The sequence below is a fragment of the Oratosquilla oratoria genome, chromosome 23 (assembly GCF_046742065.1).
Source record: "Oratosquilla oratoria isolate Oo_2021 chromosome 23, ASM4674206v1, whole genome shotgun sequence".
NCBI lineage: Eukaryota > Metazoa > Arthropoda > Malacostraca > Stomatopoda > Squillidae > Oratosquilla > Oratosquilla oratoria.
The window spans coordinates 56,408,400-56,433,750 of NC_134799.1; the positions used below are offsets into that span (position 1 = coordinate 56,408,400).

Consider the following 25,351-nt stretch of genomic DNA (forward strand, 5'->3'; position numbering starts at 1 on the left):
ATATTTTGATGAAGTCCAAAGAAATTTCTCTCGCCTTCTTTATTTTCTGCATGAGGGGACGAGGAGAAGGGGGTTGCTGTATAAGTGAAACGGCCCTACTGTAGATATGCTGTACCTTGCTGCATTGCTTCTGACCCAGGCAATGGACAGGAGACAGGGATGACTGTTCATCCATGATAAACTAAGATACAAGGAAAACATGGGTGGTCGATAGAATGGAATGGGTAGGAGTGAGTGCAGGCCTTGTCTTGGATACCTTGCTAATAAGGAGGAAGAAGCCTTTGTCATTTAGATAGAATAATATTAATAATAACAAGTTTTAAACTTCACATATGCTCCTACCTGATGAACTGTATAAGACAGTTGTGGAAGCAGGAGGGCAGGATTTTGTTTATAAGGAGGAAGAGGCCTTTGTCATTTAGATAGAATATTAATAATAACAAGTTTTAAACTTCACATATGCTCCTACCTGATGAACTGTGTAAGACAGTTGTAGTGGAAGTGGTAGTGGTGGAAGCAGGAGGGAGGGATAGTGGACTCTGGGAGTGACGTAGAGGTGAGGAAACGCCAGCACTCCCAACTACCCCTGTGGCAAGATGTAAATATTCTGAGTATACAATCCTGAAAGCATAGCCAGTGCACAAACTCCATATACATACATACATATACCAAGGCTTTTTCCCCTTTCCAAGGGAGGTAGCCAAAAAGGGAAAGGCATAAAAACACTCCCACCCATTTCATCCCTAAATACACTCCACACCCCTCCCACCCTCCCTCTCATCTGAGCACCTCCTGGATGACGGGTCATCCCTGCACCCTGCCCACCGCCCTGGGTCAGAAGCAGTGTCGCAAGACACAGCACATCCACAGCAAGGCCACTTCATTTAATCGGCGACCCCCCCTCTCCATCCCCCCTTGCATATAAGGAGAGGACGGGGAGAAATCCCTTCGGGCTGCGTCAAAATTTACTCACACATACTACCCCACCCCCCCGCCCATTCCTCCTCATGCAATCACAACATCATCCATATACAACCATTCTCCACTCACCTCTGTCTTCCGTCCTCTCCCTTCCTTCCTCAACAGACATTCCCCTCTTCCCCAAAGCCACCTTCACCCCATCCATCCACCTCATCCTAGGACGTCCCCTCATGTTCACTCCATATACTCCATATACTAAACTCCATATACTAAAATAAATTATATTTGTGGTGATTAAAGGATAACAAAGGATTACAAAGGATTATAATGGAAGAGCATACCGACAGGAAACTTTTTGGTCCACAACTAGGTTGTATGTGAAAAAAAAAAAAAAAAAAAAAATGATAAATAATAAACAGATAATTAATAACAAATACAGAGATGAATAACAATTTATAATAAATAATAAATAAATAGTAAAAAAATAAAGATAAATAATAATGAATAAAAATAAATAAATAATCAAATAAATGGCAGGCATTACAACATATTGCTTAGGTGTTTATCTAAATGAATCTTAACCCCTTCCATACGGTGCCGCACACGTAGGCGTCATGGGGAGCGAGTGTATTCGCGAGGCTGCCATATCGGCGTCTTGATTATATTTATTGTAGTCGCCCCTCCATAATGACATTCTTTCTAATTCTTTTGTAATCGCATTTTCTATGGTTATCAAAATTCACGGGTGAAGAGAGAACGATCGATATAAGCGGTGACTATATTTTATGATGCGAGTATTATTACGACACGTCGTACGGCTGGCATTGGCTGCTGCCACCGAGATCTAAGTCCATGACGCCTACGTGTGCGGCACCGTATGGAAGGGGTTAAAGCTTCAACCTGCACTACATTGCATTGCCTCTGCAGGAAGTTTATTCCATTCATTTACTACATGGTTGGTGAGGTTGTTGCTACCCACTTCCAAATTAATCTACTACCTGAGAGTTTGAGAACATTACTAAAATTATGTCCCCCATCTGGGGTATTGGCTGCATGTTATTGAGAGGTAAAGATCTGCTCAGAAACATGCAGCTGATACTTTAGGATCTATATGGGGTGCCCCTATGGACCAGAGCCACACATCATTTTGCCTGTGTTAGAGGAAATATCTACTCTTAGAGAAATGGTGCTACTTTATTATATTGCAACTCTCCCTCCATTATGCTGTCCCCCCCAACTCTTACTACTGTCCTGTACAATTTCTCTAAATATACAATTCCATTTTCACCAAACCCTGTGGTAGGGGAGAAAGATTACTACCACTAAGTGTTCTTAACTGAGTCATAAAAGGAGACTTAATGGAACGGAGGATAGGACTAGGCATCCAACTCTCTGTAGCCCCACAGGGGACATTCCTATAAAAAGCAATGGCATAAGAGGATCTGGGAGTTTTCCGACTAGAACCTTAACCACTTCCATACGGTGACACCTACGTAGGCGGCATGAGGAGCAAGTGGGTACTCGATGATGCCGATGTCGCCATCTTGATTATATTTATTGTAGTCGTACCTACGTAATTTCCATTTTCTCTAAACTGGCTTCATCAATTTTCTATGGTTATCAAAATACACGGGTGAAAGAGAACGAACGATTGAGCACTGACTTTATTTTTTATAATGCGATCATTATGACGCAACATCGCACGTCGGGCAGCTAATGCTGCCAGATGTGCGATGTGCCCCGGAGTGAAGAGGTTAAGGTTTGGGTCTTTTAATATGCATGGGTGTGGTACAGATGAGAGTAAAAGGAAACATACAGGTTATGTTAGTGAAGAGATAGGTAAGCATGTGGTGGAGTAGAAGAAGGTTTCTTCAAGGTTAATGAGGATGAAGGACAAACTAGGAAGGGAGGTGTGGGTCTTTGTAAGTGCACATGGGCCTAGTAGTGAGAAGAGTGTGAAAGGGAGGCTTTTTGGATAGATTTAAATGAATGCATAGAGGGTTTAGGGAAAAATGTCAATATAGTGGTATTGGGAGATCTCAGTGGTAGTCTGGAGTGCTAGGAATATATTGTAGTGGAGAGTTGATGGTAGAGATGTGTTTAGAAGGAGAGTTGATGATAGCTAACACAGTGTTTAGGAAGAAGGTCAAGCACAAGTACCCATGGGTTAGGGTGGTGGATGGAAGGGTGGTAGATGGGGCTTTAATGGACTATATAATGCTAACCAAAAGAGTGGGAAGAGTCTTGGATACATATCTTCTTGGGGGAAAGAGTGGGTGAATATTGGATCACTTTTTGGTGGAAGGTAAGTTTTTAGCAGGATCAGAGGAGGGATTAAGGAAGCTAGTGACAGAGTTTAGGAAGGTGTGCGAGAGGAAGAATTTGAAGGTAAATGTGGGTAAAAGGTGATGAGATGTACAAGGGGAGAGGATGGTAGCAAACTGGAAGTGAGTATTAAGAGACTGGAGGAGTGAAGCTGTAGAGGTGGAGATAGAATGTAGATTGAGAAAAGCAAGTAAATGCCTTCGGGGATTAAAAAGTGTGATAAGAAATAGACATTTGGGAATGGAAGCTAAGAGGAGATTGTATGAAGGGGTGATTGTGCCAACAGCAGAATGGGGCAGAAACATGGAACATAAGAGAAGAAAAGTTTAAATGTGTTTGAGGTGAAATGTTTGAGAAGTATGGTACGGGTTACTTGACTGGATAGAATGAGACACAAGGAAGTGAGGAGGAGAGTGGGGATGGAAAGGGAGTTGGGAGATAGGGTTGTGACAGATGGTTTGTACACATGGAAAGAGTGAAGAAATATTAGTAAAAGAGGTGTGGAAGGCAGAGATGAATGGAGTGAACATGAGGGGGCAACTGAGGATGAGATGGATGAATGCAGTAAAAGGGGCTTTGAGAAAGAGGGAATGTTTGTTGAGGAATGATGGGAAAAGACAGAAGATAGGGATGAGTAGAGAATGGTTGTGTATGGATGATGCTGCGGTGTATGGAAGGTAGTCAGTGGGGGATGGGGAGGGGGGTTAGGGAGTAGATATGTTTGAATGATATTTTGACATAGCCCAAAGGGATTTTTTCCTGTCTTTTTTTCTGCATGAGGGGATGGAGAGGGGGTTTTGCCAATTAAATGAGGCAGCCTTGTTGTGGATGTGCTGTATCTTACTGCACTGCTTCTGACCCAGGGCAATGGGTGAGATGTAAGGATGACCCTTCATCCAGGAGCCAAGAACAGAGCGAGGGAGGGAGAGATGGTGTATGGGAGGGGAGTGGGCAGGGATGATATGGGTGGAAGTGAAATTATGCCTTTTGACTTTGGCTACCTCCCTTGTAGTCGATCTTCGTACAATTTATTTCTGATAATTGGAATCAGTTTTGTGGCTTGTCATTGTACTTTTTCCAATCTGTCAATGTCTTTAATTAGATTTGGTGATGATAAAGAAACAGCATATTCTAGATGTGAACGAAATAAAGATTTATATAGCTTGTTAATGACAGATGGACTTTTAAAACCAAAGATCATGCAATCAGTTCTAGAATCTTATTTGATTCCTCTGAGGCAGAAACATACTGTTTAGATGATTTGAGATCATTACTGATAATTATGCTGAGATCCTTTTCACTATCCACTTTTGTTAAAAAATTTACAAATAACTTGTACATACATATACCAAGGCTTCTTCCCCTTTAGAAGGGAAGTAGCCAAAAAACAAAGGCATAAAATCCACTCCCACCCAATTGTATTTAGTTATTCTTACCTATGTGCATAACCTTACACTTATTGGGTTAAATTTCATTAGCCACTTTTCAGACCATTGCTTTACAAGGTGTTCAGGATAAATTTGATAATTTTTTATTTGTCATTTTAGAACCATTTGAAGGATATACATACATATACCTAGGCTTTTTCCCCCTTAAAAGGGAGGTAGCCAAAAAGAAAAAGCCATAAAAACCATTCCCACCCATTCCATCCCTAAATACACTCCACCCTCCCTCTTATCTTGGCACCTCCTGGATGACGGGTCATCCCTGCACCTTGTCCACAGCCCTGGGTCAGAGGCAGTGTCACAAGACACAGCACATCCACAGCAAGGCTGCTTCATTAAATTGGCAACCCCCCCCACACACACACACATCCATCCCCCCATGCAGAAAATGAGAAGATGGGGAGAAATCCCTTCGGGCTGCATCAAATTTTGCTCACACATACTACCTCATCCCCCATCCCCCAACCCATTCCACCTCATGCATCACAACATTATCCATATACAACCATTCTCCATTCATCCGTCTTCTGTCCTCTCCAGTCCTTCCTAAACAGACATTCCCATCTTCCCCAAAGCTCCCTTCACCCCATCCATCCATCGCATCCTTGGACGTCCCATCATGTTCACTCCCTCCACATCTGCCTTCCATACATCTTTTACTAGTCTTTCTTCACTCATTCTTTCCATGTGTCCAAACCATCCTAACACTCTTTCAACAACCCTATCTCTCAACTCCCTTATCACCCCTGTTCTCCTCCTCATCTCCTCATTTCTCACTCTGTCCAGCCTAGTAACCCCATCATACTTCTCAGACACCTCATCTCAAACACATTCAAACTCCTTCTCCCTTCCTCTCTTATGTTCCATGTTTCTGCCCCATACAGTGCTGTTGGCACAATCACTCCTTCATACAGTCTCCTCTCAGCCTCCATTCCCAAATGTCTCTTCCTCATTACACTTATTAATCTACCAAGGCATTTACTCGCTTCTCTCAATCTACATTCTACCTCCACCTCCACTCCACCCTTTCCTGCCACACTTGCATCCAAGTATCTAAAACTATCCACTTCCTCCAGTCGCTCTACCTTAATGCTCACTTCCAGTCTGCTGCCACTTTCATCCCTTGTACATCTCATCACCTTTAACCCACATTTATCTTCAACTTTCTTCTTTCACACACTCTCCCAAACTCTGTCACCAATCCCTCCTCTGATCCTGCTATAAGTGCAGTGTCATCCGCAAACAACAGCTGGCTCACCTCCCACTTTTCTCCATTTCCTTGAACCATCCCCAATCTCTGACCCACCACCCTTGCATTTACCTCTCACACCACCCCATCCATGTTTAAGTTGAACAGCCAGGGCAACATAACACATCCCTGACGAAGTCCTACCTTTACCTCAAACCACTCACTATCTCCATTTCTAATCCTGACACATGCTCTACTACTCTCATAAAAACTCCTGACAGCTCATAAAAGCTTTCCTCCTATCCCATATATTTGCAAAACCTCCCACAGTGCCCTCCTGTCTACCCTGTCATAAGCCTTTTCCAGATCCATAAAAGCCCAAAACACATCCTTACCTTTTCCTATAGCTTTCTCACATATCTGTCTTACCAGAAAAATCTGATCTACGCAACCTCTACTTGTCCTAAATCCACAATGTTCCTCACCAATTACTACCTCTGTTCCTCTCCTAATCCTCTCAATCAAGATCCTTCCATAAGCCTTCCCAACTACACTTAACAAGCTAATCCTTCTGAAAATACTACACTCACACTTATCCCCTTTTCCCTTGTAGAGTGGAACTATACAGGCACTTAAAAATAAACAAGAAATGGAAAAGCTGCGCCAGGGAAATTATGAATATACAGAAGAATTAAAAATGGCTGAAATCATGAGCAATCATTTCAAATTGGTATTCACAATTGATTGTTCACAGAACTGTGAGGGAATAGAGATCCCCCCAATGAAGGAAATATCTGTAACACAGAAGGAAACCAGAGACCAAATAAAAACACCTTGATATCAGAAAATAACATGGTCTGGATTGAATTGCAAATTGGATACTGAAAGAATGCATTGAGAAGTTGACGGACAAAATATACAATATAATTAAATACTCACTCAAAGAAGGAAAGGTACCACAGGACTGGAGAAATGCAAATACTGTACCAATATATAAAGGAGACAAGGAAGAGCCAACCAACTACAGACTGGTCTCCCTAACAAGCATAGTAGCAAATCTATGTGAAAAAGTTATCAAAGGTAGATGGGTTAAACATCTGGAAGAAAAAATATACTGAATCCAAATCAATTTGGATTTAGACAAGGAAGATCATGAACAACGAACCTGATCTGCTTCTATTCGAGACTAATAGAAATATATAATACAAGAAAGGGATGGATGGGCAGACTGTGCCTTTCTAGACCTACAAAAAGCATTTGATAAGGTACCACACATGAAACTAATAAGAAAAATAGAATCAATAGGTGGCATCAGAGGAAAATTATTGGAATGGTTGGAAGACTTCCTGACTGGGAGAAAAATGAGGATAGTAATTAGAGACAAATACTCGAATTGGGAAGAAATGATAAGTGGTATCCTGCAAGGTTTGGTACTGGCTCCAATCACGTTTGCCATATATATGACATGGATGAAGGAGAAGAGTGTCATATGAATTTCTTCACAGATGATGCAAAAATACTAAAGAAAGTAAGAATAGAGGAGGATTGTGAATCATTACAGTTAAACCTGGACAAAATTTGGAAATGGACTCAAAGTGGGAAGTGAACTTCAATATCAAGAAGTGTAGTATAATGGGGTTTGGAAAAAATAGAAATAGAATATCAAGAAATTACATAATTGGTGAAGAAGTCAAAAAAGTGAACTCCGATTGAGACCTTGGAGTAATAATCAGGAAAGACATGACACCAGACAAACATATCAATAAAATAGTCGGAGAAACCTTCAACCTATTAAGGTCAATGAAAGTGGCACTTGACTACTTGGATGAGGAAATGATTTTAAAAAATATTAGTTACACTAATAAGACCAAAACTGGAGTATGCAGCAACACTATGGACACCCAGTACTAAAAAGAATATAAAGAAATTAGAAAGAATACAAAGAGCAACGACAAAGTTGGCACCAACTCTCTCCAAATTAACATACGAACAAAGATTGTCCAAATTGGAATTACCAACTCTGGAACAAAGAAGAGAAAGAGGAGATCTGCTGACTATTTATAGAATCATGAAAGGAATGGAAATCCTAGATAGGAATGATTTATTAAAATGGGACAATGGAAAAACAAGAGGACACGAAAAGAAACTCAAAAAGGATAACTATAGAAGAGATCTGAAAAAAAAAAAAAAATAGCTTCCCACATAGAGTACTGGATACCTGGAATAATTTAGATAAAGAAACAGTGTGTGCAAACACTATTCAAGATTTTAAGAAAAAACTTGATGCTGAAAGATACAAAGACGGGTCACCACGAGCATAGCTCCCTTCCCATATAATACAACTAGGTAAATACATACATACATATACCAAGGCCTTTTCCCCCTTACAAGGGAGGTAGCCAAAAAGGAAAAGGCATAAAATTATTTCCACCCATTCCATCCCTGAATACACTCCACACCCTCCGAGATCTTAGCACCTCCTGGATGACGGGTCATCCCTGCATCTTGTCCACTGCCCTGGGTCAGAAGCAGTGTCGCAAGACACAGCACATCCACAGCAAGGCCGCTTCATTAAATCGGCGACCCCCCTCTCCGTCCCCCCATGCATAAAGGAGAAGACGGGGAGAAATCCCTTTGAGCTGCGTCAAAATTTGCTCACACATACTACCTCAGCCCCCCATTCCACCTCATGCATCACATCATCATCCATATACAACCATTCTCCATTCACCCCTGTCTTTCGTCCTCTCCCATCCTTCCTCAACAGACATTCCCCTCTTCCCCAAAGCCCCCTTCACCCCATCCATCAGAAAACAGAAAACTTGAATTATTCTGTTGAATTAATGTTACTCACAATTTTAGTGATTATCCATTTCTTCTTCTCACTGATTAAATGAAGCAGCCTTACTGTGGATGTGCTGTGTCTTACTGCATTGTTTTTGACCCAGGGCAGTGGGCAAGCTGCAGGAATGACCCAACATCCAGGAGAAGCCAAGAAAAGAGGGAGGGAGGGGTGGTGAACGGGAGTGGGGATGTGGGGATGAGGTGGGTGGGAGTGGATTTATGCCTTTTGACTTTGGCTACCTCCCTTGTAAGGAGGAAAAAGCCCTTGGTATATGTATATCTATTTCTATATATTACTAATCTTTCAACTGTTAACATTCTTTCATAAAAAACATTATATAGAAAATTCATCCCCCCAGTCACTGGATGCTCCTTCAATCCACTGCCCCAGATCTTTCTTGCATCTTGCAGGAGACCTACAGCTACCAGGTAACAATCAACAGCCTCTGGATTGGCCCACAAGTCATTCAAAGGAAAGATATTATGTTGTTTTCTGGGAAAGTCTACAATAGGGAAGCATAGGACAAGGTGTTTGGAGTCATCTATACAATGACTGCATGTGGATTAATTTGATTCTGTGGCCATTCCTATTCATAGTACTGTTTTAATGTTGGATGATGTTCTGAATGCAGTTAGAGTGGTTCTTGCTTCTCATGAAGGAGATTTCTCTGCTGAGCTGATGTCTGAGGGAGTTTGGTGGAGTATGGAGTTTGGGAAACAGTCTTGAGGAGCTTGTTTTGTGATCTGAGAGTACGTATTTTTGTATGGAAGTGATGCAAGGTGTAGTAGCAGGTTGTTGTATATGTTTGAGTAGTATGTTAACAGTGCTCCCCCCTCCCTACATACACACCAATTAACTTGCTATAGATTGGTGTTCATCAATGCTTGGAGTAGTTTAATGTTATTCTCCATGGGATATCATGTGCAGAAGTTACTACAAATAACCATAGCAGGCATGTGCTTGCTGGATACTGATATACACCCCCCAACCCCCCTCTTTTTTTTTTTTTTTTTTTGGGGGGGGGGGGGGTCAAGTACCTTGAAACTCTGCACTTGAATCTTTATATTCATAATGCAGTCTAGTTTTGGAGACTAGACCTATCACAAGAGGAGGAAGCTCAGGTATGAGGTTGCAAGACAAGCATTTTCCTTCTATGGTTGTAAATCCATATCAAGGAAGATGTGCAGAAATGATGTTGTGGTTAGGGCACCATATGTAATGTCATGAACTGCCAAATAAACATGACAGCCTAACCAAATGTGTGAGACACACTTAAAATCCACTACTCAAGTGAGGTGCACAGCATTCCTGGTGAGGGGTTCAATTGTGACACATGGCACTTACCAGGCTAAGAGACTACCAGATGCAGAGAAGAAACAGAACAGGAAAGAGAAGAGGAGTAATTTTCTGCAGAGAAGAGATGATGATTAGCCAAATCCTGTCAGGAAGCAACTCAAGAGTTACCTAATAGTGATCACTTCATACTGTAGTGGTTTTGAGAACCTAGGCAAAAGTTGCATTATAATCTTCTGTGATTTCCTATTACAGAATGACACCAGCCTTTGAGCTCTCTTGATCACTACAGTAGGTGTCACATGTCTGAGGTCAACTATGTCACATTTTACTGTTTATTTGTTTTTAAGTGTTCACCTAGATGAGTTCCATACAAAAAAGTTGCACCCATTATATCTTATCTCTATTTTAAACAGCTCAAAAGTTGACATATGAGTGATTTGAATCCTTTGAGCTTATTTGAACATATCAAAGGTCTGACAGTGAAAATCAACAAGAAAATAAACCTACAATCCATTGCAAGCACAAACTTTGGACTACAAATAAAGAATCTTGATATCAGAAAGTCATATGGGCCAGATGGAATAGCAAACTGGATATTGAAAGTATGTATAGATGAACTTACAGACAAAATACACAAGATAATTGACTTTTCAAAGAACGAAAAGTACCACAAAATTGGAAAAATGCAAATATTGTACCAATATATAAAGGAGACAAAGAAAATCCAACAAATTATAGACCCGTATCCCTTACAAGCACAATTGCAAAAATATGCAAAAAAGTTATTAAAAATAAATGGATTAAAAACTTGGAAGAGAACAATATACTAAACCCTAAACAATTTGGATTTAGAAGTGGTAGATCATGTACTACAAACTTAATATGCTTCTACTCAAGATTAATAGAAATAATACAAGATAGGGTTTGGGCAGATTGTGCTTTCTTGGACTTACAAAAGGCTTTTGACAAAGTACCACACAAAAAGCTAAGAAAAATTGAAACAATAGGTGGAATACAAGGAAAATTATTGGAATGGATGAAAGATTTCTTAAATGGAAAAAAAATGAGGGTGGTACTTGTACTGGCTCTGATAATGTTTGCTATTTATATAAATGATATGGATGAAGGCATGGAATGTTATATGCATTTCTTTGCAGATGATACAAAACTAATGAAGAGACTAAGTACAGAGGAAGATTACAAATCTTTTCAAGAAGACCTGGACAAAGTCTAGAAATGGAGTCAAAAGAGTGAAGTGAATTTTAACATTAAGAAATGCAGTATATCGTATTTTCCGGCTTAAAATGCGCATCGCGTTATAATGAGCACCCATGCACTTCATTATCTCAGTACACAGATAGCGCGCACCGACGTATAACGCGCATGCCAGGAAAAGTCACTGGTGGCGTGAACTGCATGTATGCGACTCCTGCTTGCGTTGGTTCATTGTTTTGTGGGAAATTTGAGCCATGAAAAGTTTATTGAATACAAAATGTACATGAAAAATTTCGGATTTTTACAAAAAAAAAAAAAAAAAATTGTAATTTAATATCCTGAGGGAATAATTCATCTTACAAGTTTTTATCACCGTGTACAAGTTTTTATCGCCATGCAGCAACTATGTTTTGGTTCATAAGTGTCTTTACTGAAGTGACGTTTAGTTTAAACTCTCGCAAGAGGGTGTTTAGTGTTGTTGTTGTTGTTGTCGTTCCCTAGACTGTCTGTCCGAGCAGTCCCGTCTCCCCAAGGAAGGCCACAGCCGAGACTGGGTTTTCCCACAAATCCTTTATAGAGTGTATGTTGTGTTGTTTGCGTGCATGATTGTGTATAATGCAGTCTTCCATTATGTGTTGTATGGTATGGGGTGAAGTGTTACATCCTGGGCAGCTGTTCACAACACGGTCGTCCAGCCTCTTCTGGTAGCTTAGAAGTGCTGGGTGGTGACCGCATCGCAGTCTGGCCAAGTGGACTCTGTCCTTACGTGGGAGAGAGGATTCAGAAGGGTGGATATCAGGGGGTCTGGCATGCAGCAGTGTGTTGTCTTTCAGTGTGTTAATGGAGCGGTGAGTGATATGATTATGAATATGTTTCCGGAGGCTGGTATTTGGTGGTTGTGGAGGAAGAGAAGAGAGTATCTGTGTGTAATAAAGGTCTTTGGGTGTAGTTTTAATGTTTCTTGGTGTGTGTGGGTGTTCTGCTATGTAGTGTAGCGGGTGTGATGTGTTTGTGGTGGCTGCAGCAAGTGTTTGTGTGCCTCTCATGTCGAGGTGGTCCTTGACTTTGAGGACTTTTGTTTCATGGTGTAAATGGTTTGTAGGTGATGTATTTGTGCAGCCTGTAATTGTTTTTAGGGCTTTGTTTTGTATGATTTGAAGGGCGTTGTGGTGTGTCTCACTGAGATTAGGAGCCCATGCAGGACTCGCATAATTCATCACTGAGCGTATGCATTGTTTGTATATTGTTATATTAGTTTCTTTGTTTTGTCCAAATGTTGTTCCAGTGATTGACTTAAGTGCGTTAAGTCTAGGTGTGCATTTGTTTTTTATGTTTGTGAGGTGTTGTTTGAAAGACATGGATGTATCGTATGTTACACCAAGAATTTTCGGTGTGTTTGTGTGTGGTATTAGAGTGTTGTTGATGTAGAGATGAGGTATGTATTTGTGTTCTTTTGTCCAGTTGGTGAGAAGTGTTGCTGTAGATTTGGTTGGAGCTATTTTGAGTCTGTTTGTGATGAGCCATGTGTTGAGTGTGTCAAGGTAAGGCTGGATTATTTCTGCAGCTTTGTCTGTGTTACGATGTGTGTTTAGTGTAGGCTAGATTGGCAATAGAACTATCAATCTCGGCCCTGATCTAGCATATTCCGGGTGAGTTAAAATGACCAACGTTCATGATGTTGGTACCAGTGCTGTTTTACGGATCCTAAATATTTGCATAGACTACGACAATTAATGTTAGTAAAAATAAACCAATGAAATAACGACGATTAATTACTTAGTATCATGTGAACGAGGTTACATGGAGAAGTATTATTCATTGGCTAGAGCCACCACTGGGAAATCTGTTGATTTGTCACTAAATTAAGTGTCAGTTTAGGCATCAATCAGGACATAACTAAGAAAAAGTCGGAACTACATGTACCGGTATATGACTCATGTTGTGCGTTCATCCCTTATTACTTTGTAGCTTAAATAGTTTGTAGGAAATATGATCTAAAAAAAGTTTATTGAAAGTAAAATATACAGAAAAATTTCGGGATTTTTACAGAAAATTTTCATTTCATATCTTGAGGAAATAATTCGTCTTTACCATTTTTTATTTAATACTGAAACAAACTACAGACTGTTTCATTTTAGCTTTGAACCTGCAATGACAGTGGTGAAATAGGACAATCTCTCATCAAGGTGACGTTTAGTTAATATAACTCCCGAAAGAGGGTGTTGTAGTCAGGTGTTTGACACGAGTTTATGAACGGCCGCAACGGAATTTGTACCATACCTAAAATGAAGCAACAAAGCCAACATAAAAATTCAAACTAGGATGTTGTGAACATGGGCAAATATCATGAATATTGATCATGTTTCATGGTGTTTAGGCCTATTTAAACATGAAAAATAAGATTCGATAGATACCTACCTATACCAAATATTTATATAGCCCATGCTGGCGTATTCTTTCATGTCACCATGGCTGTTCTTCTTGTTCTCACGGAACGTCATGGAGAAGTGTGAAAAAAATTACACACACAGCCGCAGATTTTTTATCGTAGGCCGTAGATAATGCGCACCACCGGATAATGCGCACCCCCAATTTTTAGGCCCTTCCAACGGAAAAAAGTCGCGCACTATACGCCGGAAAATACGGTAATGGAATTTGAAAAAAGCAAAATTAGAATATCAGGTCAATATAAAATAAAATTGGTACAAAGGAAGTAATAAAAGTAAACTCAGAAAGGGACCTAGGAGTATCTCTAACAACATGACACCAGACAAACATGTCAACAAATTAGTCGGAGAAACTTTTAACTTCTTAGGATCAATGAAAGTGGCCTTTGACTACATGGATGAAGAGATGGTAAAGAAAATACTAGTTACACTGATAAGACCAAAATTAGAATACATACATACATATACCAAGGCTTTTTCCCCCTTACAAGGGAGGTAGCCAAAAAGAAAAAGGCATAAAATCATTCCCACCCATTCCATCCCTGAATACACTCCACACCCCTCCACCCTCCCTCTCATCTTAGCATCTCCTGGATGACGGGTCATCTCTGCACCTTGTCCACTGCCCTGGGTCAGAAGCAGTGTCGCAAGACACAGCACATCCACAGCAAGGCCGCTTCATTAAATCGGCGACCCCCCCTCTCCGTCCCCCCATGCATAAAGGAGAAGACGGGGAGAAATCCCTTCGGGCTGCGTCAAAATTTGCTCACACATACTACCTCACCCCCCATCCCCCCGCCCATTCCACCTCATGCATCACATCATCATCCATATACAACCATTCTCCATTCACCCGTCTTCTGTCCTCTCCCGTCCTTCCTCAACAGACATTCCCCTCTTCCCCAAAGCCCCCTTCACCCCATCCATCCACCTCATCCTAGGACGTCCCTTCATGTTCACTCCCTCCACATCTGCCTTCCATACCTCTTTTACTAGTCTTTCTTCACTCATTCTTTCCATGTGTCCAAACCATCCTAATACTCTTTCATCAACCCTATCTCCCAACCCACTTTCCACCCCTGTTCTCCTCCTCACCTCTTCATTTCTCACTCTATCCAGCCTAGTAACCCCCATCATACTTCTCAGACACCTCATCTCAAACACATTTTAATTAGAATACACATAAAAAAAAAAAAAAAAAAAGAGCAATGTCAAAGATAGCACCAACAATTTGCAATTTGACATACGAACAAGGATTGGACAAATTTAATTTACCAACCCTAGAACAATGAAGAGAAAGAGGTGATTTGCTAACCATTTACAGAATTATGAAAGTGATGGAAATTCTTGATAGGGATGACCTACTAAAATGGGACAGTAGAGCTACAAGAGGACACGAGAAGAAACTTAACCCCTTCCATACGGTGCCGCATACGTAGGCAGCATGAGGAGCAAGTGGATACGCGAGGCTGCCATATCTGTCTTGATTATATTTATTGTAGTCGCCCCTGCATAATGACATAATCTCTAAACTGTCTTCATCACATTTTCTATGGTTATCAAAATTCACGGGTGAAAGAGAGAACAATCGATATAAGCGGTGACTATATTTTATGATGCGAGTATTATTACGACACATCGTACGTCTGGCAGCTAATGCTGCCCGCGAGATTTTGGCCCGTACTGAAGAGGTTAAGAAGGAGAGTTAAAGAAGAGATCTGAAAAAGAATAGCTTTCCACACACAATAATAGATATCTGGAACAAACTGTTTCATCAACAAATTGAATGTCAACACATTGTTGCATGCCAGACCCCTGATGTCCATCCCTCTGAATCCTCTCTCCTCTGAGAGGACAAGATATACCTGGCCACAATGCAGTGTAGCCATCATCCAGAAAAGACTGGATGACCTCATTATAGACAACTCTCCAAGATGCAATACTTCACCCTATACCTTACAACACATTATGGAGGACTGCATTGTACATGCCTACAACATAATATACACTCCATAAAGGATTTGTGGGAAAACCCCTGTTCCATCCATGGCATTCCTCAGGGAGATAGGACTGCATAGCATGAGAGTCTAGGGAATGATAACAATGACAACAGCAACTGGAGATTAATTTCAATGCAAAAGAAAATAATGCAATCACTTTTAACTTCTATAACATTCCTCAAATCTTTTAATTGCGGCGAAGGTCGAGGGGATGGTGGTTCGAATCCTGCCACCAGCAAAGTTGAACCAAGGGCATGGTTCATTAAATTCCACGCTACAAAGCCCTCTGTAAGGGGCACCGTCCTAGCCTTCCAGTAGGGGGGAGTTTGTGACGTTAAACCATATCATGAATCCCTCTTCAATGTAATATAGTCTCCAAGAATAGCACTTGTTATCAGTGATAAACTACAATCTTTGCTGCTGAAATGTATTTTTATCACCAATAAAGCACTTCTATCCTTGAAGATATTATACTAAACAGGTCAATCAATCTGTTGATTTAGGTCTTTTTTACAGAAGACCCAGACTTCTAGGTCACCAACAACTGCCACTAGGTTGGCTCACAAGTCACCCAAGGATAAAATATTATGTTGTGTTCTTGGCTAGGCTACAGTATGGTAACATGGGAAAATATGTTCATTGTTTCCTGTGTGATTATTGCATATGGGGCAATCTGCTTCCAAGGCTAGGCCTAATCTGTGTTGGTATAGGCTGGAAGGTGGCCTGAATACAGTCTTGTTAGTAAGGTTCTTGCTTGTAGGAGGGATTTCTTGGTCATGCTGATGTTAGGGATTGTTGGAGTCTGGGAGTTTGGTGGTCAGTCTTGATATGTGTGTGTATTTCTGTATAGATATGTTTGATAGTGCAGGTAGTAGGTTGCTGTCAAATTTTTCAGAAGTATGCTGCTGATGTGGGATTTTTTGTTACATTCTGATGATTATAACTATGTTACTTGATGGGATAAATGAGTGGGATTAGGGACTCTTGAACAGAACTGTATGCCTATAATTTTCAAATGCTGTTCTATGGGAAGGCTCTCACAAAATACCACTCACTCTTTAGTGGAGCAATGTTCCACAAGAGGAGCATTGCCCCCCCCCCCCATGCCACTGCCCCACTCCAGAGTAAGCTGCTACAACTTCACTCCCCCAACCACAGGTGCAGATCTGATAGAAGAGATAAAGCTTGGAAAAGATAAAGAAAAGACAGAAAAGACTAGAAAGTAGCAAACATATGTTAATCAATGGAACAAATATGTAAAAATACATAGGAAAAAAAAAGAAACTGAAAAAACATAATAGAAAAATGTATGGGTCAGCCAAAACTATTCTATAGATATGTGAAAGTTAAACTAAAAAACACAGAATACACAGAAGATACAGAAATGGCTGAAGTCATGAGCAAACACTTCAAGTCTGTTTTCACTAGAGAAAATGTACATCGAGATGAAGGGAGAGAAATTAAATCCCCCCTATGAGGGAAATTATAGTAACACGAAAAGAAAAAATATACCAAATAATGAACCTCGATGTCAAGAAATCACATGGCCCTGATGGAATTGCAAATTGGATATTAAAAGAATGTAAAGCACTAACATACAAAATATATAACATAACAAGTTGCTCATTCAAAGAACGAAAAATACCAGAAGACTGGAAAAATGCTAATATTGTACCAATTTATAAAGGAGGAGATAAGGAAGACCCAACAAATTATAGACTGGTTTCCCTTACAAACATGGTAGCCAAAATGTGTAAAAAAAATTATAAAAAGTAGATGGATAAATATCTGGAGAACAACTTACTAAATCTGAGACAATTCGGATTTAGACAGGGAAGATTATGTGCCACAAATTTTATCTGTTTTTACTCAAGACTACTAGATATAATACAAGAAAGGGATGGATGGGCTGATTGTGCTTTCCTAGCTTTACAAAAAGCATTTGATAAAGTAACACCCAAAAAACTATTAAGAAAATTGGAAACCATAGGAGGGATACAAGGTAAATACTGAAATGGATGGAGGACTTTTTGCATGGAAGAAAAATGAGGGTAGTGCTCAGAATTATGAGAGGTATAGTAATCCTTGATAGAGAAGACTTACTAAATTGGGATAAGAGAAATACAAGAGGATATGGAAGGAAGCTCAAAAAGGACAATTATAGAAGAAACCTGAAAAAGAACAGCTTTCCCCACAGAGTGGAGGATGTCTGGGTCATACTTGATGAAAAAATAGTGTGTACATAAACAATGCACATACTTAAGAGCAAATTAGATATGGTAATTGTAGCTCCCCTTCCCGTAAGATACAACTGGGTAAATATAACAACTGGCTCGTCTCCCACTTGTATCCATTATCTTTAACCATTTCCAGTCCACTACCCATTACACTCTTGTTTACCTTCCATACCACCCCCGTCCCTGTACACATTGAACAGCCCCTTCACCTCACACCCCTTTCTCTCTCCATTTCCAATACTAACACTGATATGTACATACACATACCAAGGGCTTTTTCCCCCTTACAAAGTCAAAGGCATACATTCATTTCCACCCATTTCATCCCCACATATTCCACTCCCATTCAACCCCACTCCCTCCCTCTTTTCTTGGCTCCTCCTGGATGACAGGTCATCCCTGCACCTTACCCACTGCCCTGGGTAAGAGGCAATGTACCAAGACACAGCACATCCATAGCAAGGCTGTTTCATTTAACCCCTTCGTTACCGACCCGTCAACCTTACGTAAACAAACGTTTCAAACCATCTCACAAATGGCTGGAGCCTTATGTTGTAAACACAGACACTTGCCACCACGTGGGTAGAAATTACCCAGAAACCGAGGCCTTGAGAGCCCTCAATACACACAGCTTATAACTGTGACACGTGTGTGTCACGGGGAGCACGCTCGGTTCCTGGCAGGTGCACTCAGCCGTGACACAAAACACACATCCGGTACTCAAGGGGTTAATTGGCACCCCCCCCCCTTTTCCCTCATGTAAAAAAAGTGGGGTGGGGGTGGGTGGGGCGAAATCCCTTTGGGCTGCATCAAAATATCACTCGCACATACTCCCTCACTTCCCCCATCCCCACCCCCCTCTTCCATGCATCAAAGCATCATCCATACACAACCATTATCCACTCATCCCAATCTTCTGTCTTCTCCCTTCCTTCCTCAACAGATATTCCCCTTTCCCAATGCCCCTTTTACCCCATCCATCCATCTCATCTTTGGTCACCCCCTAATATTCACTCCATCCCCCTCTGCCTCCCACACTTCTTTTACTAATCTTTTTCACTCTTTCCATGTGTCCAAACCATCCCAATACTCTTTCATCAACCCTATCTCCCAACTCCCTTTCCACCCCCACTCTCCTCCTCACTTTCTTGTTTCTCACTCTATCCAGCCTAGTAACCCCTACCATACTTCTCAGGTATTTCATCTCAAACACATATAAACTCTTCCTCTCTTATGTTCTACATTTCTGATTCCTGCAGTGCTCTCGACACAATCACTCCTTCATACAATCTCCTCTTAGCACCCAATCCCAAATGTTTATTTCTCCTCACACTTTTTAATCCCCGAAGGCATTTACTTGCTTCTCTCAATTTATACTCTACCTCCACCTCCACTCTTCCCTTTCCCTCCTCATTCACACCCAAGTATCTAAAGCTATCCACTTCCTCCGGTCTCTCCCCCTTAATACTCACTTCCAATTTGTTGCCATCCTCTCCCCTTGTACATCTCATCACCTTACTTTTACATACCTACATACATATACCAAAGGCTTTTCCCCCCTTACAAGGGAGGTAGCCACCTTACTTTTACCCACATTTATCTTCAATTTCCTTCACACACCTCCCCAAACTACATCACTTACTTAATCCCTCCTATGATCCTAATGCAAGTGCTGTGTCATCAGTGTCTCCAATTTTCTCAATTTTCTTTACCCATCTCCAATTCCTCGCCCATTACCGTTGCATTTACCTCTTGCACCACTCCATGTATAAATTGAACAGCCAAGGCAACATAACACATCCCTGGCAATGTCCCACCTTTACCTCAAACCCCTCAATCTCTCCATTTCTATCACTGGCTCTACTACTCTTGTAAAAACTCTTGACTACTCTTTACAGCTTTCCTCCTATCCCATATATCTGCAATACCTTTCACAGTGCTTCCTGTCTACACTGTCATAAGCCTTTTCCAGATCCATAAAGGCCCAAAAAATATCCATACCATTTTCTAAAGCTTTCTCACATATCTACCTTACCACAAAAATCTGATGCACACAACCCCTACCTGTCCTAAACCCACACTGTTCCTCACTAATTACTCCCTCTGTTCCTCTCCTAATCCTTTCAATCAAAACCCTCCCATAAGCCTTCCCAATTACGCTTAAACTGATCCCTCTGAAACTATTACACTCCCACTTGTCCCCTTTTCCCTTATAAAGCAGAACTATACAGGCACTCCTCCAGTTCTACAGCATTCTACCCTCTTTTAGATATTAAACAACCTCACCATCTAGTCCACCACCACTGTATCTCCCTTTTTCACATTCCACATGACACCCATCTAACCCTGGTGCCTTATCTGCTCTCATCATTCTAATAACTGCTTTCACCTCATCTTTCCTCATTTCTTCTTCATTTTCTTCATTCATCACTGTCATTTTTCTAACACTGGTACATAATTATCATTATTACCTAAGTGTCCCCTTTATGTATTTTGCTCTCATGAAGAGAATTGAAACATGCTTTGACTCTACCACCTGCCTTACATGGAAAAAAGGCCACTAGTATATACAAATATACATATGGCTTTGTGTTTTAATTTGATAAGGAAATCCAAAGGATATAAAAGCATATCCATTGGGTGTTCTTATAAAAACAAATATATATACATAATAATTATGAAGAACCCACAGTCGGAATAAAAGGAAACTTTAAAAGAAAGTGTGACTTCTATATTTCAGCTAATAGCTAAAGCCCTCTTCAGGAAAGTACGGAGGGCTATAGCTATTAGCCAAAATATAGAAGTTACACTTTCTTCTAAAGTTTCCTTTTATTCCGACTGTGGGTTCTTGGTGATTGTTTACAAATGTGCTACAACATTTTGTCTAAGTGATATATACATGAACCTGAAAGAGTAATAAAGATAACTGAAAATATCCCATATATAAAGGACATTACAATAACCCAAAAATATGTTGGATAACAGATGCTTTTACTTATGACAAAAAATGTAGTTCAAGGTTCTATATACAATATTTCCTCATTTGGGGATAAAACTCAATAGGACTAATCAGGTCCTTTCAACCACTTACCTGAACAAGGAAAAGAGAATGATAATCACATCACTCTAATCATATATTTCTCACATGTTCATGATCCACTAACCTAAATCTCTTGATGAATGATGCAATGGAAGAGAGAGAACATTGTGAGAAGCACCAATGTTGGTGCTTGAAGACACATTGTCTGAAGTGAGTAAGGTCGCTTGGGAGTTCGTCATTGGTCCTTGTGTGTGGCTCAAGCACCCTATGTCACTACCTGGGCCATCTCGAAGCGTGGCCACTGAGGAACTGGTGCTTTTTGTGGGGCTGATGGTTCCTGTAGCAAGATTAAGTGTTAATCTTTTCAGATAGTTTGAAATGTGTACAATGTATGTATGTATGTATATATATATATATATATATATATATATACCTATATATATATACACACACACACACACACACTTATACATATACACTTATAGATTGTTCACTCAAAGAAGTAAAGGTACCACAAGATTGGAAAAATGCAACTATTATACCAATATATAAAGGGGGAGATAAGGAAGACCCAACAAACTATAGACTGGTCTCCCTTACAAACACAAAGTCAAAAATATGTGAAAAAGTTACCAAAAGTATATGGATCAAACATCTGTAAGAAAATATAATGAATTCAAAACAATTTGGCTTTAGACAAGGAAGATCATGTGCCACAAACTTGATCCATTTTTATTTGAGGAATGGATGGGCTGATTGTGCTTTCTTGGACTTACAAAAAGCTTTCAACAAGGTACCACATAAAAAAAAATTATAAAAAAAAAACTGGATCATATAGGAGGGATACAAGGCAACCTACTAAAATGGATGGAGGACTTCCTGATTGGTAGAAAGATGAGAGTAGTACTCGAAGAAAAATATTCAGGTTGGAAGGAGGTGATTAGTGGAGTTCTGCAAGGATCTGTACTGGCTCCAATAATGTTTGCTATTTGTGTGAATGACATGGATTATGATGTGCAATGTTACATGAGCTTCTTTGCAGACGACCCTAAATTGTTAAGGAAAGTAAAAACCGAAATGGATTGCAAATCACTACAGGAAGACCTGAACAAGATTTGGAAGTGGAGTCAGAAATGGGAAGTGGACTTCAATATTAAGAAGTGTTGCATAATGGAGTTTGGAAAAAGTAAAAATAGAATTTCGGGACAATATAAAATTGGAATTAAGGAGGTAAAGAAAGTGGGATCTGAAAAAGATTTGGGAGTAATTATCTCAAACGACTTGTCCTATGATAAACAAATAAACAAAATTGTCAGAGAATCCTATAACTTGCTAAGATCAATAAAAGTGGCATTTACATATTTGGACGAAGAAATTATTAAAAAAGATATTAGTCACACTGATAAGGCCTAGACTAGAATATGCGGCGACATTGTGGTCACCCAGTACCACAAAGAATATAAAGAAAATTGAGATAATCTAAAGAGCACAGCCACAAAAATGGCTCCTGCACTTTCAAACTTGTCATATGAGGAGAGACTGGCTAAATTGGAGTTACCTACTCTGGAGCAAAGAAGAAAGGCGACCTACTGACCATCTGTAGAATCATGAAGGGCACAGAAATACTCGATAGAGAGGACTTGTCAATTTGGAATAAGAGAAACACAAGAGGACATGGAAAGAAACTCAAAAAACATAGTTATAGAAGAGATCTGAAGAAAGTTTTCCACACAGAGTGGACACTTGGAACAAACTGGATGAAAAAATAGTGTGTGCAAAAACCATTCATGAATTTAAGAGTAAACCAGACACTGTGGGATACAATTGCAGCACACCACAAGCGTAGCTCCCCTTCCCATAAAACACAACTAGGTAAATACACACACACATTACATTAGAATAGCAAAAGAGGAGACAGACTTGTGAGTATTGATAAAAGACAATCTGTCACCTGACAGACATATTATCAGCAGGATTGTGGGAGAGACATATGGAGTAATGCAGTGGTTCTCAAACTTTTTCGTGAGCGACCCTATTTGGAACATTTCAATCCTTCGCGACCCAGAATAAAGTAAAGAGAAACAAAATGGACAGTGATACATACCCTTTACTCTGAAAAATAAAGTGTACAGCTTTTCTTTAACAAAACTAACAGAATCCATGGCACTGCATTTCCTTCAGAAAACTAAATTAATTAGTCAAGTATTTGAAATACTCTGAAAACGTGAGAATTTTCAGTGTCCCTCCAACCCATCAAAATTGATCTCGCGACCCATAGTTTGAGAACCACTGGACTAATGCATAAGATTAAAGTGGTGTTCTACAACACGAATGATATGACCAAGACCAGAATATGCATTAGTAGCATGTTCCCTACACAGAGTGAAGGATATAAGCAAGATTGAGAGAATACAAAGGGCAGCAACTAAACTGGTCCCCAGCCTGGCAGATAAACCATACAAGGAGAGACTAAAACCAATGGGTCTACCAACTTTGAAAGATCAAAGAGAAAGAAGTGATGTGATTACAGTATTCACATCATTTGTATCCCTCCTACATGTTCCATTTTTTTTAATATAACTGGAAATCAAAGATATAGATTAAGTTGGAAATGTACATGATACTGCTCCTTTCCTGTATACTACAATTAGGTAAATACACACACATGCATCCACACACACATATATCACCATGACAAAACATATAATCCTACCTGGTGGAGGTGTGACAACACTTCCAGTGGTTCCTGTCGTGCTACTGCACACTGGCCCCCCCGATGAGGATGATACCAGTCTCAAACCCCCGTAAGGCTGTGACCCATTTAAATGTATTGCCCCTACACCAACTCCTACACCACCACCTCCAACACCAAGGGTTAGCTGTCCGGAGAGGTGACGGGATGGAGGGGCAAGTACGGTGATGGAACGATTCATGCTGAGACCATGAGATGAATTGAGGCGAGTCATGGATTTGTTGAGCTGGATATTGGAAGAACCTAGACGGCCAGTGCTTTGGGGCACTGTCAAAGGACCAAAAAGAAACATCATATCAATAAATATATAACTGGTGTGTGTATTTACTTAGTTGTGTGTGTGTGTGTGTGTGTGTGTGTGTGTGTGTGTGTGTGTGTGTGTGTGTGTGTGTATTTACCTAGTTGTATTTTTCTAGTTGTATTACAAGGGAAAGGGTGCTATACTTGTAGTGACCCATCTTTGTATCTCACAACATCTAGTTTGTTCTTAAATTCTTGTATGGTGTTTTACACACACTATTGTTTCGTCCAATTTGTTCCATATATCCACCACTCTGTGGAAAGTTGTTCTCTTTCAGGTCACTTCTATAACTGTCCTCTTTTAGTTTCTTTTCATGTCCTCTTCTATTCTCTTATCCCAATTTAGTAAGTCTTCTCTATCAAAGACTTCCATGCCTCTCATAATTCTATAGATGGCCAACTGGTCACCTCTTTCTCTTCTTTGTTCCAGAGTCAGTATTTCCAGCTTGACAATCTCTCCTCATACAACAGTTTTGAAAGTGTTGGGGCCATCTTCATAATTGCTCTTTGGATTCTATCAATTTTCTTTATATTCTTTTTAGTACTGGGTGTCCATATTGTTGCAGCATACCCCAGTCTTGACCTTATCTGTGACTAGTACTTTCTTCACCATTTCTTCGTCCAAGTTGGTAAAGGCCACCTTTATTGATATTGGCAAGTTGTAGGTTTCTCTGACAATATTATTTATCTGTTTATCAGGAGTCACATCTTTTGTGATAATTACTCCCAGATCTTTTTTGCAACTCATTCACCTTACTTCCTTTGTACCAATTTTATACTGTCCTGATTTTTTTTTTTTTTTCAAAATTCCACTATGCTACATTATTTATGTTGAAGTGCACTTCCCACTTCTGACTCCATTCCCAAACCCTGTTTAGATCTCTCTGTAGTGATTTACAGTCCATTTCTAAACTTACTTTCCTCATCAGTTTTGCGTCATCTGCAAAGAAGTTCATGTAACATTCTACATCCTCATCCATGTCATTTACATAAATAAACATGATCAGAGCCAATAATGATCCCCATGGGACACCACTAATCACTTCTTCCCAAGTAGAACTCTTATCTCTGTGCACTACTCTCATTTTTCTTTCATGCAAGAAATTCTCCATCCATTTCAATAGTGTCCCCTGTATTCCTCCTATGCTTTCCAATTTTCTTAATAGTTTTTTTGTGTGGTACTTTATCAAAAGCCTTTTGTAAATCTAGGAAAGCACAATCAGCCCATCCATCCCTTTCTTGTATGATATCTATTAGTCTTGAATATATACATACATACATATACCAAGGCTTCTTCCCCCTTACAAGGGGGGTAGCCAAAAAGAAAAAGGCATAAAAT

General features: G+C 40.1%; 1 protein-coding gene across 4 annotated transcripts in view; it reads right to left on the bottom strand.

The window, feature by feature from the left end:
- Positions 1 to 25,351, bottom strand: part of melt (ventricular zone expressed PH domain-containing protein melted) — an 87,060-nt gene that overhangs the window by 26,520 nt on the left and 35,189 nt on the right. For 3 of the 4 annotated variants that reach the window (XM_076207124.1, XM_076207125.1, XM_076207123.1), the window contains 3 exons: positions 23,674 to 23,979; positions 21,085 to 21,297; positions 470 to 586 (listed from right to left, as the gene is read on the bottom strand). In XM_076207124.1, the coding sequence (XP_076063239.1) occupies positions 470 to 586; positions 21,085 to 21,297; positions 23,674 to 23,979 (636 nt within the window). The remainder of the gene's footprint in view (positions 1 to 469; positions 587 to 21,084; positions 21,298 to 23,673; positions 23,980 to 25,351) is intronic. The other variant, XM_076207126.1, reaches the window with a different exon arrangement.